This window comes from Cyanistes caeruleus, chromosome 2 (assembly GCF_971803275.1).
Source record: "Cyanistes caeruleus chromosome 2, bCyaCae1.hap1.1, whole genome shotgun sequence".
NCBI lineage: Eukaryota > Metazoa > Chordata > Aves > Passeriformes > Paridae > Cyanistes > Cyanistes caeruleus.
Genome location: NC_141702.1, coordinates 113,005,351 through 113,020,464, shown reverse-complemented (window position 1 = coordinate 113,020,464; position 15,114 = coordinate 113,005,351). Strand labels below are relative to the sequence as shown.

Here is a 15,114-nt window from a genome sequence, read left to right as displayed (position 1 = left end):
CTCAAATGCTTTAAATATGATCCCTCCCTAGCATGAAGAGGAAGAGTGTGAGTGTATGTCTGTGTAGAATTTTAGATACAGATATGGAGAATAATGGTGAATGATTATTCTATCCGATTCTATCTGCCTTTCCTAAAAGAAACAAAAAAATCCACTACAGGTTTTACTTGAGAAAGATGGTACTTGGATTTTAGCAAGCAACATCAGTCATTGTGAAATCTGTCAATATCTGTGGAATAAAAATTATGCCTAGATGTGGGAACCTACAGGAATTCCATTTACATTACATTTAAGCTCACTGATTGCTCTACTGACATAAAAAATTGGTATGCTCTGAATGAAAAGAAGATGAGTGCTTAAGCAAACAGTCATAAATTAATTTATAATGAAACCTGACAGTCATAATTTAATTTAGAATGTATTTAAGATTGTTGTTACTATTTGTACAGGACTTTTTTGCCTGGAGGAAGATGTGACTTCATAGTGAAACATCAGCTATTGAAATACTAAACTTCTTAAGTGTACATATGTATTAATTAATTATTAATTAATAATTAATTAATTATGTAGATAATTTCCTCACAAAGATCTGTTGTCTACTACAAGCAGTCAAAAGACTCCACAATTGAGGCATACCAGTGGGCCACCAAGAACTCACCAGGAAGCACAAAGGATTCTGAGCACAACCTGTAAAATCTTGGGGGTGATGAGGCTGCATTTCCTTCTCAATGGTGAGGAGAGGAAGCAAGTCAAGTGACAAAAATAAGTAATTCTATTCAGTTTGTTAACTGAGAGATGGTATAGTAGGGCATTTGGGGATAGCCAGGCTGTGAACAAAAAAACCTTGGCAGTTTGTCTCACCATCAAGTAAGAAAACCATGTTCCTAAGATATAGTGAATTCTATTTGGAAAGTAATGTTTAATAAAAACAAAATTACAGGCTTTTGAAGTCTAATAAATGCTAAAAATAGGTACTTATGAAAAGCAAAATAAATAACGAAGTCTCTCTGTCATGATTAGTTTAAAAGCAGCGGGCAATGGATTGCATTTGCCTCACTCTCAAAATTGGTACGTGTCACACTGATTCTTTAAATAGGGTTTAAATGAGCAGCACATAGGAAGTACTTAAGTAAGAAGTGACAGTAATTGGTTATCACACTGGGAAGTTTGCAAGGGGTTCTTTCCACACCCCTTGTGAAAAGAGCATTCCCCTTGTGATACACTGAACTCTCATTTTGCAGCACCGATGCTCATGACCAAGGGTGAGCCAGTATATTCTGGCCAGTATCTTCAAGGACAGAGCAGTGGTGGCATTCTAGGTGGGCAGCTCCAGGGTCTTTCTATCGTGGGTGCTGAGAAATCAGCAGTTAGATGGTTTTAAACTTTCTGATCGTGCTCAAGGGCACACAGTGACAGCATTCCGGGTGTACCATTTCCATGCCAAGCTTGGGGAGCTATAATGTGGTTAGCCTGTATTATTTATCTACTATTTATCCCAATTTCAAACCTGATGAAAAGCTAGTCCTTTCACATCACAGAATGAAACCTTCCTAAAAAAAACCCACTCAAGATCTACAATAGCTCCTTCCTTTCATCTTCTCAAATGATAATTAAAAAAATATATCCCTGAAAACAACAATTACCCTGTGGTTTCTTTATAGAATTGTACCTAGGGGAATATATGGGGGAGGGAAGGATTGCTAAGCTGAACACTGTTCTAGCAACAGCCTCTCTTTTATCTTTCTCAATAATATTTAACATTCTTGTGCATCAGTACCTTAAAAGCCAGTTTTATAACTCTCATATTTCATACTGATAGTACTAGTCTTTTCTCATTGCCTTTTTCTTGGCATCTGGTAGGTTACCTGATTGTGGTGTTCTAGGAGAATCTAGACCAAGACAAGCATACCTCAGATACACAGAGCAAATTACATTCTCTGGATAAATCAAATTTCTCCAAGAGCTGCTGTTTGGGATTTACACTTATTTGTCATATGGACATGCAAATCTTCTGTCTTTTAAACTGAAAACTGCCAGCAGAGGCTTGACAATACAACAAAATCTTGCTGTTTCATGGTATGTTAGCTGTTGAGGATATTATGATGGTGAACTTCTTTGAAAAGCTGGAAATATTTTTCTGGGTTAATTTTCAGTCAGATGAGTAAACTAATCCAACTCTATCATATACTGCACAACAGTTGCAGGGCAGAGAGCTGCAGCCACAGACTGTAAGGCTTCCTGGGTACCTGCATGGTCTTTGGTAGCCTTGGGGCTCCGAGTCCTTAATCAACTGACACTGACCCCACAGTGGTTAACACAAGCAAAAAGACCCCAAATTAAGTATTTCAGGACTGCACTGCAGCTGGTTGTGTGCTGAAACAGTTTGTCCATCAAGGATTGTTAAATGGATCAAAGGAAGCACCTTGTCACTAAGTATGGGTAGAAAATCGAGCTATCAAGTAATTAGGGAAATTACCAAGTGAGGACTTCAGGTAAAGTTCATCTGGAATCCCCCTGTCCCTCCCTTTTACCAGTTTCTCTAATATAGTATTTTCAAAAACAGACTAGACAAATGTGAAAAAAAATTTAATGATGACTTACAAATATACAATACTTACATTTTTAAGAGTTACAAAAACAGCATACTATAGAAACCAAAAGCTTCCTCCAACATTTGAAGGAACATTTCCAAGTTATTTATTTACAAAGAAAAATTACAGTCACTTTTCATAGTGTCACATGTTTACATAGAAGCACTTCTCAGTTGAAAAATCTTGCAGCTTACCCAAAGGCAGTTTTTACAGTCTGAGCTCTACACCCATCTATCAGATCAAAGATTCTATCAGCCCATTAAGTTGATGTGACACAGCATTTTTACAATTCAACAGCCTTTGGTTTGAAACTAAGTACAACCCATATGGCTAAACTGATGCAAAGTTGCTGAGATTTCACCTGGTGTATTACATATTGCACATGGTTTGCTAAAATGGCATAGGCTACCTTTTTTAATTAGCTTGGTGATGTCTGTTTAGAAAAAGGTGATCCAATTTCCTTAGGGTATTTCCAGTTCTTTTTCCTGAAATGAATTTAAAAGAATATAACATGGTCTTTGCAGGACACTTTTTTGCATAATGGAACTTTTATATTAAATTCTTCCTTCTCTATGTACAATTCTTACCTTAGGTAAAACAAACTGAGCACACTTTCCAAAGTTTGTTCATTTCCATTAGTTTTCCAATGTTGGATGTTTCCTAAATTGTACTTTATTTAACCCAAAATTTTAAAAATTTCCTCGAGCAAACATTAGAGCAAACATTAGTATTTCTTAATCTGTGTGTGCTTGAGAGTCTTATAGATTAGAATACTTGCAGTAATACATCCAGTCTGTTTTTGACACCTTCATTATGTGTGTATACCAATACTCCCATGATTTTCAGGCCATATCATTTCAATGTGTGAACTCAGAATTTCATTTGGCTGAATGTAGTTTAGGACTACACATTTATAACTGATTGTTTTTAATTAAAACTAAGCACCTCCAGAGTATTAGTTATGGTTCAGGTTGAGGTCTTTTCATGTTGGAAAACAGAAAAAGCTTGCCATCAATAGCTGTGAACAGAGTTTGGAAAGGGTCTCCTGGCATTACAGTATTTCCCTACCAAAAGCTTACTCCACAGACAAAACAAACTTCAAGCATCTTTACAGAATGCCTGTGTTCTGGATTTTCTTCGTGCAAGAGCTTCTTGTTTTTTCCTTTCAATCTCTTCTTGAGAACATTTTCTATTTTTCTGCTCTACCGTAGATGCTGCAAATAAAAAAAAAAACCAACCATGTATTAGGAATGTCAGGTTTGTTCAATATGTATTTTAACTCAGCCATTTTCAGTGTCTGAAGATCTATGGCAGGAGCACACTATTTTGACATACCGAGCACCCAAGTTAAAAATGGCTCATCTATCCTGTCCCCAAGGCAGGAAGGGGACAAGATGCATGACCTTTGTAGTGCTACTGATTACTGCCTCCCAATGAGTGCACTGGGATGCACACATTTGCTTCAAGGAAATTTTACTTGGGTGCCCTTCAAGTGAACCTTATGACATCAGGAGTCAACATAGGAGATGGTGATGGGTTAAGAAAATTAAGGCTATCAGAGTGAAAAGGGCTCTACAATTTACTGAGTTAGGCAGAGATATGGACATGGGGATGGTATAGGCGCAGGGGTCAGATACAGTACAGGTGTCACACAAATAAAACAAGATAGGTTGAAAAAAGGTCAAAAGTAGCAATAAAAATTGGCAAAGGAGACAAGAAGATGATAGCTAAGCATAGCCTTTTATATGGTGTGTTACAGAACTATAAATTCCCATACTATAAAATCCTGACCTCACTGGAACCAACAGGAACACTCCGTGCACATACCGATAATTTTACCATTTCTACACACCAATTTCCAATTAATGTATTTTTAATAAGTATTCAAACGGAATAAATAGAACAAAGGCTATATTTGCTTCTCACAAGAAAATGTCCATGGAAAAATTAAATAGCAATTTTTTGGTTAATGTCCTTTCCCTCAAAATTTAAGATGAAGAAAGTTATGGTTTATATGTAAAGAAAACCTATGCTATTTTCTTTCATTCCTTTACTCTATGAACATTTAATAGAATAACTAGTTGTTATCTCACCCCTTCCTTCCCCATTTTAATCCAAAATTGCTACTTTCCATTTATATGCCTCTCTGCTGGGGAAGAAACAGATAAAGTACCCACCCTTCAACAATTAATTGTTTTGTTGCTTTTGCAACAGCGCTTCTTGAAAATGGGAGGTTAATATAGGACACTCTTAAAGTCATGTTTTATCAGAATGAATATTGATTAAAACTTTGCCAAGCTGTGAGATCAAGTGAAAATAAGACTGACTGGCACTTGACTGGTTCATTTCCCCAGCAAGTAACACTGAGCATAGAATATCACTGACTCTTGGTTGCCTGGCAGTAAGAAGTGCCTGACCCCTCCTGCGGATGAAAAGGCATCTTAGTGTTTAGACTGATAGATAACACAAGAGTATTTCACTGGCAGTTCCAGCCACAGAGCAAACAACAATACAGGCTGAGCTCTGAGAAGTGTCAAGTGATTTGAGGTCCCAAATTCCAGGTGTGCAGTAATACAAAGAAACTGGCACTCCACATCATCTGCTGTCTTCTTCCCCTGTCCCATCATTAAGTAAGGTTTTACTATGCATCAAAGTAACAGTATTTTTAAGTAATAAGTTAAGAAAACAGCATGCTGACTGCTGCATCAGCCTACACTTGATCCTAGGGAACCTGAGTGTCTATGGAGAGAGGCTGTGAGATATTTAGAGAAGTGGAATGCAAACAGGTGTCCTGAACTACAGGAATTCAAAATAAGCATCAGTACAATTTTACTTTTGAGAAAATAACTTCCAGATTTTCCTTAGAACATCTAACACCTTAACTGAATGGATGAATATTGAAGCCTATTTTAAGTTGCAGTACAGAACAAATTTCTCTGACATTCTGACTACAGTAAGGAAACACACAATAACAGTCTAACAGTGATACAATAAAGGCAAATACCTGAAGAAGACTGTGCAAAAGACTCTGAAAGGTGCCTCTTGAAAGGTGATTTCTTATTGTCAAGCTTGCTGTGCAAAGTCACATTCACCTCATTCTTGCTTCCTTCCAAACCCTGCAGAGTAATTCCAATGCCAGAATGATTCCCTGGATTTTCAGACCCTATATGAAGACCACCCTGAGAACTGTTAATCTTTCGGAACTTAAACTTTGAAGGCACAAGTGAAGTTTTGTTACCAGAGCTGCTACTTGGAATCTTTCCCACATTAGACAAGACATGTGAGCTGTTGAGTTCTTTTCTACTAAAAATATTTACTGCATTAACAGGACTTACTTCAGAACCTGTCTCTCCTGCTGGCACAGAATTTGACCTGTACCATTTCCCTGAAACAGTCTTGGCAGCATCTTCAGAAGCATCTTGATGACAGTTTTTAAGCAGTGCATATTTACACTCCACAGAAGGACCCGAGATCGCAGCCTGAGGATTTGAGACGTTCTTAGAGTTCACTACATGACCTGCTGTGGCCAGCCCATGCACTATCTTTGATGAATTCCTACTGGAATCCTTCAGTGAGAGATCCTCCTGTTTTGCATTTGTGTTTTCTGCCAAGAAGAGATCAGGCAGTCTTTGTTTAGATGCTGGGAAGCTGTTACCAGCATTTGATATGGAATTAATACTGGCTCCTTGAATAGTTTTAGTTTTTTCATTTCCTTGTTTAACATCCTGGCTCTGAGTTTGCTTTTCTATATCATCACACACCTGATATAACAATTCATCATCCTCATAGTTTGCATCCCAAAGACTAATTGATCCACAAATACCTAATATCTCATCAGAGGATTTTGGTTCATTCCAGTCCTCAAATGACAGAGGGTATTTCTTTGGTATTTCATCTTGATTTGAGTGACCTGTATCAGCTTGGTTAACCACTTTGGTTAGATCATTAGGTTTCATGTTGGTAGAAACACTGGATGCCTGACAGGAAATAGTAGGAGTGTTATTTCCAGGTTTTTCTGCTGTCTGTCTATGAGGATTAGATCTTGAAGGAAAAAGAGGAAGAGCATCGCTTTTAGGCTCAGTAGATTCATTTCCATTCTTGATTTCAGATTGCACTGAAACAGGAATGTGGTTCAAATCACTGTTTTGGGTACTCTTCCAAACAGATTTGATTTTATCTGGCTTAACATCACACTTGCCATGCAAGACCCTGGTCTCTGCCCTTGAGTTTTCTGTCTTGCACGGTTTTTGTAAAGACAATGATTTTACAACATTTTGTGAGCTTTTACTAGCATGTTTCAAAGGTGAATATTGCAAACTGTTAGATTTGTTTACAGTCCCCAAAAGAGTTACTGAGTTGCCACTACTTCTTTGCCGTGTTCCGCTAGCATCACTGAAATTGTGCACAAGTGGATTTGCAGGAATTTGTGGTGGTTCTTCAGTACTTATCAATTCAGGATTTTGGGTTATCTGCATCACAAAAGAGTCATCTGCCAAAAGATCTGTATCCCAGTCATCAAAGTCATCATTAACTACTCCAGCAAGCTTAGTAGAGGCCATCAATTGTGTCTTCAAATTAGGAGGATTTTTTTTTGTCAGGGTGTCAGTAGCAGGTTTTGGTAAAATCTGGTCAACATTTCCTATGGCAATCGGAGTATCCTTTTGATATGCCTCTGAATTACCATGCTGTGTCTCTTCAACTTTCTCAGGAAGGTTCTCCTCTTCCAAGGTACTTTTAATTTTATGAAAACTATTATTTAGAGAAATATCTGACAGCTCTTGGCTCAACTGTCCACTGCATTTCTGGGTAGAGGAGTCAAAAAGAGCGTGAAGGGCTACTTCAGCCTCCAGGTCTACAGACTTTTGACTGTTGGATTGACAGGGCTCTGCCACAGGGATGCCAGTGCTCTGTCCAACTGCTTTCAGGGACACAGCAGTATCTGCTTCAGAACCTTCACCAAGAATTGATTTCTGGTTTTTCACATTTACTTCATCTTTAGAATTACTTGAAGACTCTGAGTTGGTCTCAATTAAGTTATGATCAAGCTTTTCCTGTTCCTGAACAGCATCTAACTCTACTAGATTTTTATCAAACTCCTTAGCCAATTTCATGAGTTCCTCTTCGGGATTTTTTGTCTTAGGATATCTGGATTAAAAAGAAAATACAGAAAATAAAGTTATTTTCTAATATTTCTATTTCTCAGTACTACTACTGAGAAAGCTTTGCCAAGTTCAGTTACATGACCCTATGAGCTGTTCATTCTCTGGTTTAACAGCTACAAAGGTATGACTAAATCCCACTGCTTCCAATATGCAGCCAACATCTACCCCCTCCAAGAAGACATAACGAGCCCACAGTTAAAAGCAGTCTATATGCTAATGTACAATTATATGTTTCACTATACACAGAAGACCACATAGCCTTTTTCACGAAAACCCAGTTATGATAGGTAAGAAGGAACTGTAACTTACCTTGTACAACTTAACTTGGTCCTAGCTCGCCCTTTTACTACCACAGGTGTACAGGGAATAGCATCCTCACCAATCCATGTTCCTATGAGGGACCCTTCATTACAGGCTGCTTTTTCATCCTGAATAATTAAGATTTATAATGTTCAGAAATTTGGCTTCAGATAAAGTCTCGACTAGACACACATCTTACATGAGTTAAAAGTTGCTAAACTAAATAAATGCAGTATGAAACCTGTAGAAAGCCACAGATAAGGGCAAAAACAAGTTAGGTGAGATTACTGCAAAATTGTCCATTGACAGTCATATCACTTTACTCGTATCAATTTAAAGCAGGAACTTCAATTAAAATAACTGAATTATACTTTGGCATACAAATCTAGTAGTCTGCTCCAGGTTTATACACATTCATGTTAGAAGCTGTGATCTAGTTTACTTCAGTATACTACTAAGGAGCTGTCTGAGAGGCCAGCAGCACAAACAGATTAGAGACCTTGAAATAAATTACACTCTGTATGCTTACAGAAGAAAATTCTGACTTCTTCCACTACAACTAATTTAGAAAAAGAGCCTTTAAATAGAATTAAGTGACCTTTAGAAACTAAATGGAATTGTTTCAGAGCTTCAAAGTTCAGGCTTGAATTTGAATTCTGAAATGAAAGCGATATAATACTGTGATGAATTGTTTAGAGGGACAAAGCAATAGGATGTAGCAAATTACTGCATGTAAGCCAGCAAAAATAATTTGAACTTTACTAACTACTAGGGTAGTTTTAAATAGATTCTCTCAGTCTTTGTAAATTTAAGTTTTTTTAAAATTTGTTTTTGTTTAAAAAAATAAAAACAATCAGCAGAATACATTTATGGCAGAACTGTAACTATTTAAAAGGTAGGCAGTGGCATCCCTTATCAGTGATTTTCCAATTCTTTTAGTATAGTTTCTCACAAATATGCTAAACAGTAAATATATTTTAAACAGCCATGTCAAAAAAGCAGGCATGTTTTGCAAGCTAAATACTACAAATTTTAGGAATTACACGTTTTCCTCTTGCACTTAAAATCCAACAGCACTTTTGTTTTTACTTTCTAAGCTGTGGACATCAGGTTGACAGCAAGAGGGAAAGGGCAGAGATATTGGGGTAAAGAGGAAAATTATTTAGAATATTGAAGCAAGGTTACTATGTTTATTTTATTGCAAAATATCTCTCATCTGGGTCTTGTTCTTGTAAATCAGCAGTCAATCAAGACTGTTCAAAATGCTTAAAAACAAGTAAATCCAGTATGTGAAGAAACTCTTACCTTCTAACAAATGAGTAATTAAGGATAAATAAATAATATTCCTAAGACAAAAAAGCTGTAACTTGTATTCTGAAAGCAAACCCTTCTAAACTGGAGCTGCTGCAAATTTCTTCATGTATCCTTTACTACAGCATCTGTGACTCACACAAAAATCAGTCAATGCTGTACTTACCATTTTAAATTCAATGCAGTTCTATAAACCAGTTTTCTACATGCCCAACTGTTACCATGACACTACTGTAACTAAAAGCAAGGCTAAGGCTGAAGCACTATTCTCTCTGATTACTGCACATGCAAAGCATTGTTTTAGAAGGTTATGATTACCTGGGGAGCAATACGATTAACAATTTCCGAAATTTCTACTGCGCATCTACTGGTAGACTGCTTGGTTTTTCCATTGCCTATGAAAACAAACAAACTTCTTAAAAATTTTGAAATCTATTCAATTTATGAAGTACAGTACATCTCAAGTAATTCAAATAAACCTGTAAACATTGAAGCTTGATTCAATGCTATATTGAAGAACTTACAGGTTTTTAATGAAAATAAAATCAAACAACCATTATAAGTGAAAGCAACCTTTTTCCAAAAAATCTTTTATAACTTTTACTACACTCTCACTCCATGTCTCAAACGGGTGTCCTGAAGTCTGGATTTTGGCATTACCTAGTCTGTGTGCAATTGGTGAATGAGAATCCCAAAAGATTTCTTGCTGTGTCTCAGTGTCATTAACAGGAGAGCTGAAAGCAGGTATTCGGGATTTCCTACTCAACGATCTCTTTGGTGTCTTATGTAAACATGGCTCTGTGTGAAAAGAAAGAACATCTTTATTGAAAAACAACAAATAAAAGGCAAAAATCACTTAGAACACAGAACAGGTCAAGACAAAAGAAGATGCTTTAGGAACATCAAGAATAAAAATCAAGTTCACACTGACCAGGATTCCCTTACTCACAAAAGGAAAACTGTTCATAACTAGACATTAAATATAGGACAGGACTCCTAGCTTTGCCAATTACATCACCACAGAGATAACAGAACATTACATCATCCTGACACCTTCACACCCAGCATCTGATTGTAAAGATGTCAATTCTTACACTTGAGAGGAATATATTGACTTAATCTTATATTAAGAGAAGAATTATGTATACCTCTAAGAAATAATATTTTGTATTCTCACTTGCTTTGTGTCTTTCACCCAGACTCTGAGTTGAACTACTATTTTAATGGGCCTCCAAACTTCTCTGGGTCATAACCTACATTTGTCTGTATTTCCTCCCCTGGGCCTTCCCAGCTAGGACTATTAAAAGCAGGATTTAGCTATTCAAAACCTGCTTACAGCTGCCTTTGATCAGTAAGTGAACTAAACACCCTATGTGAAACTCTGCTAGTCACCCCTGCCATTCAGAAATGATGCTGCAGATGTGAAAGCCTTCAGAAATAATTTTAAAGATGCTATTACTATACAGGGAGAAATATCTTATAAGATGTTTTGCCCTGAAGTGCATAGCATGGCCAATGTTTTATCCTCTCCTTGGTTAGTTCCAGTATTTGCTATGGGAATCACAGAATGGGTAAAGTTGGAAAGGACCATAGTGATCACCTTATCCAACCTCTCTGCTGAAGCAGGGTCATCCCAGAGCACATGCTACAGGATTGTGTCCAGAAGGTTCTGGAATATCTCCAGTGAGGGAAACTCCACACCCTCTCTGGGCAACCTGTTCCAGTGCCGTCACTGCAGAGTAAAGTTCTTCCTCACGTTCAGGTGGAACTTCTGTCCATCAGTTTCTGCCTGTTTCTTGTGCTACTGCTCAGCACCACTGAGCCGAGCCTGGTCCACTCTCTTTGCACCCTCCCTTTAGATATTTATACACGATGTTGTGCCCTCTGTTTTCTCTTCTCAAGGCTAAACAGGACCAACTCCCTCACTCTTTCCTCGTAAAGACATTCTCCAAGCCACTAACCAACTCTGTAGCTCTCTGATGGACCTGTTCCAGGAGCTCCATGCCTCTCTTGTTCTGAGCAGCCCAGAACCGGTCAGAATATTCCAGATGTGGCCTCACCAGGGCTGAACAGAGGGGCAGGCACACTTGCCTCGACCTCCTGGCAAAGCTCTTATAACGCACGCCAGGGCACCATTGTCCCGCCCGGCCCCCGGGGCAGGCTGGCTCAACAAGCTCTTGACAGCAACAGCCCCTTCTCGGGGCGAGCGGAGATTTACACCGCACCAACCCCTCCTCACGGCTCGGCCGCGCCTCCCACCGCCTTCCAGAGGTAGCGGGCAGGGCCGGGGCCCCCAGGGGCCGCTCCCGCCGTACCTGCAGCGCGGGGCGAGCACGCCGCCTCCCCGGCGGGCAGGCCTCGGCCCGCGCCGCCTTCCACCGCCCCCTCCTCCGCGGGGAGCTCCGCCCGCCGCCGGGTGAGCTGCTCCTCGCCGCCGCTGCGCCTCCTCAGGGCGGCGGGCCTGAGGGACAGCCCCCTCCGCCGGCTACCGGGCATGGCGGCCGCTGCGGCGGCACCTCAGCGGTCCCGCCACCGGCAGCGCCGCCATTTTGCCGGGCAGCTCGCGAGACCGCCGCCTATTGGCCGCCGCCGGGCCGCCTCCAGCGGCCATTGGCCCCGCGCTGCGAGGGCGGGCGGGCAGGCGGACGCGGCGGAGAACTGCGGACCGGCCCCGCCCCGCCCCGCCCCGCCCCGCCCGCCCCGCCCCGCCCCGCCCCGCCCGCCGTGAGGCGCCGCCGGGTCCTCCCGCCCGGCGCTGCCGCCGCCGCCGCCGCTGGGGCGGTGGAGCCCTGCCGCCCCCACATCTGGGGGAAGGAAAAGCTTAGCCGTGGGCAGAGGGGCTGGATGTGCCCTCCTGCGGTCTGTTGCCTCGGCTTGGCCTGAATTGCCTCGGATCTACCATTAGCAAATTCTGGGATGACGCCTAGGTGGGTGGGAATGTTGCTCTGCTCTAGGGCAGGAAGGCTCTGCAGAGGGATCTCGGACAGGCTGGATTGATGGGCTCAAGAGTATGAGGTTCAACAAGGCCCAGTGTGGGGTTCTACACTTTTTTTTCTGTACTTTGGCCAGTGCAGCCCCGTTCAGTGGTACAAGTTGGGGGATAAGGGGCTGGAAATTGGTTCCAGCAAAAGGGCCTGGGGGTGTTGGCCACCAGGAGCTGAGCATGAGCCAGCATGTGCCCAGGTGGCCAAGAAGTTCTGTGGCGTTCTGGCCTGTATCAGGAATAGTGTGGCCAGCAGGACCAGGGAAGAATTCTTCCCCAGTACTTGGCACTGATGAAGCTGTGCCTCAACTGCTGTGTCCAGTTCTGGACCCTCCCAGTTCAGGAAGGACAAGGAGTTGCTGGAGTAAGTCCAGAGCAGGGCAATGAAATGGTGAAACAATTCTTACGAGGAACAGCTGATGGAGCTGGAGGTGTTCAGCCTGGAGAAGAGGATGGTCAGGGGTGACTTTACTCTCTACAACTCCCTGAAAGGAGATTGAAGCCAAGTGGGGGTCATTCTCTTCTCCCAGACAAGCAGCAGCAAAATGAGAAGAAATTGCATGAAGAAGAAAATGCATGAGAAGAGGAAGAAATTGCATGAAGCTGCACCAGAGGAGGTTTAGGTTGGACATAGGAGGAATTTCTTCACAGGAAGAGTGATTCTGCGTTAGAATGGGCTGTCCAGGGAATCACAGTCCCTGTAGATGTTTAAGGAAAGTCTGTTTGTGGCACTTAGTGCCGTGGACTAGTTGCCGTGTTGGTCATAGGTTGAACTCAATGATCTCAGAGGAGTTTTCTAATCTGATTGAGTCTGTGATTCTGTGAAACTCAGCAGGCATAAACCATTTCATTCCAGTGAGGCAGTTGGTGCTGGTGGAGCGATGCTTACAGAAGCTAAATTTGGTAGATAAGAAGTTAACATGGGGTTCCTGGTGGACTGTGATATTACATGGTTATTTTAAGCAATATAAATGCAAACATATGTGCATATAACAATGTGGATATTTCCTCCCTGAGGCTCTAAAAATAAATGTACAAACATATCTGTTGAGCATATAGGGTCAAGGAGTGGACTACTCTGTACTTGTCTTTTGCTTGGTTTTTATTTAATTGATTCGGAGTACTTTGGGATCATATTTAATTTGTAACATGTAAGCAGTGGGTTTCAGGCTTGGATCAGGAGTAAAAAGTTTTGAAGTCACTAAAGATTGATTCCCTGAGCCATGAAACCTTTTCTTTCCACCTGAGGCCTCAGGCGAACAATATGTTTCTTCACTTCTCCATTCTCGTGAGTGTAATTAAAGCCAACAGAAGACTTCTTAACAAGAAAAAAAAATAAAAAATAGGTACTATGTATTAAAACAGAGAAACTGTATTATATATGTAGCAAATTAATAACAAGAGCAGAAAGTTGTGACATTTGAATAGTTAAATTGTTTAGTCCAGACCTGTAAAATATAAAGCAGAGCTTAAAATATAAAGGGGACTGAAAAAGTGGGTCAAGAATTAGGCTTCAAAATCCATCATAGACATCTGAATGTTGCTACTGGTACTTGTAATCGTACCAGTGTGGGTAGATCTGTACACCAGCACAAAGTGTGGCAAAGCTATCTATGCATGATAATCTTGATTGCTTTGTAGTTTTGCAACATAGTAATTAAAGTAAAGGTTTGCAATAAAGTAATTAAAAATGCCTTACCTGGACTCTATGCAATAGGCACTATGTAAGTAACTATGGTTAGTTACAGTTGAAATAGATACTGAGAAGAAACTTTTTGCAGTAGCAAAACTCAAAAAATCTTGAAGGAACGCAAAACACTGAAATTGACACACTTTCTAGAAAGTACTACTAAATCTTGATGTGTCCTACCACTTTCCAGTGACCTCTTAGCAGCTGGGTACTGTACTGTGGTCTGCCTTTGTATTTCTTTCTGTTAACAAGCATAATCTGAAATACTGTCATCAGTAAATAAAATTAAGTAACATCTGTCATATTCACTGAGTGTTACAAATTTTGCAATGCTGACTTTGATTTCTTCCTTTCTCTGAGCTAATTGTTCACTAAACCCATTCATAAAAATGTGAATATTTACCACAGGTCTTTCAGACATTTGTGAGGTTTTAGTCATGCAGTAAAAGCACTTTGGGGAAAAAATAGAAGCATATTTAACATGTATTTCATTCTGCATGGGAGATCTTGTTGCATCAATTTAAGCCTATGTAAAGTTGTGTTACTAAAAGTTGGCAAAAACCAAAATAAAATCTGCATGTACAGATAAGCTAAACAGGTTCATAGTGGGAAAGAAATCCTACTTTCCTAATGAGTCAAAGTGTGTGTGTGTGTGTCACTGCAGCTTAAGAGCTCAACTCTGAGCTGATACTGTTTATTAAGTTAAGGAATGTAGTGTTGGAAGCCTGTGATGTTGGAGGGTTCCTCTGTGGAGCTGTAGCCTCAAGGAGGAGGGAGTTTGCATTCCCTTGGTGTGATATGAGCAGCTGGATCAGTGGCTAATTGTGGTGGGGCTGTGTTCCAGGGACTTGCAGCAAACTCCTGGTGCTGCAGTTGTGAGTCCTACTTTCAAATCAAAAGGGATAAATAATGGAGGAGATTGAATGAATAATAAAGTTAGTTCAGATTTTAATAGTAGTATAAACTGCCTGAAAACTTTTCACTTTATTTTATGAGACAATATCTAAAATGAAGTTAAATAAATGTGGCAGATCTGAGAAGTTTCCTAAGAATTTCCCACTGGTGTAATAAATTCAT

The 15,114-nt window shown here is 40.3% G+C and overlaps 1 protein-coding gene across 5 annotated transcripts; it reads right to left on the bottom strand.

Annotated features, from left to right (window-relative positions):
- Positions 1 to 2,573: 2,573 nt before the first annotated feature.
- On the bottom strand, positions 2,574 to 11,938 carry ETAA1 (ETAA1 activator of ATR kinase). 5 transcript variants are annotated; one of them, XM_086879253.1, is made up of 7 exons: positions 11,680 to 11,904; positions 10,025 to 10,162; positions 9,683 to 9,759; positions 8,063 to 8,181; positions 5,927 to 7,736; positions 5,596 to 5,707; positions 2,574 to 3,805 (listed from the first exon to the last, which is right to left on the bottom strand). In XM_086879253.1, exons 1-7 carry the CDS (start codon positions 11,858 to 11,860, stop codon positions 3,690 to 3,692), a joined length of 2,553 nt encoding a protein of 850 aa, XP_086735379.1. In that variant the 5' UTR covers positions 11,861 to 11,904; the 3' UTR covers positions 2,574 to 3,689. The 5 variants fall into 5 exon arrangements, with proteins under 5 accessions (XP_086735379.1, XP_086735378.1, XP_086735381.1 ...); XM_086879252.1 differs by having other exon boundaries at positions 5,596 to 7,736; positions 11,680 to 11,938; XM_086879255.1 differs by having other exon boundaries at positions 5,596 to 7,736; positions 11,425 to 11,724.
- Positions 11,939 to 15,114: the final 3,176 nt, after the last annotated feature.

Excerpts from the sequence above, each read along its gene's own strand:
- ETAA1 (XM_086879252.1), bottom strand. The coding sequence starts at position 11,860 with ATGCCCGGTAGCCGGCGGAGGGGGCTGTCCCTCAGGCCCGCCGCCCTG. Across the intron at positions 9,760-10,024 it reads ACCAATTGCACACAGACTAG|GCAATGGAAAAACCAAGCAG; the intron begins GTAATGCCAAAA and ends TTGTTTTCATAG. Across the intron at positions 8,182-9,682 it reads TTAATCGTATTGCTCCCCAG|GATGAAAAAGCAGCCTGTAA; the intron begins GTAATCATAACC and ends TTAATTATTCAG.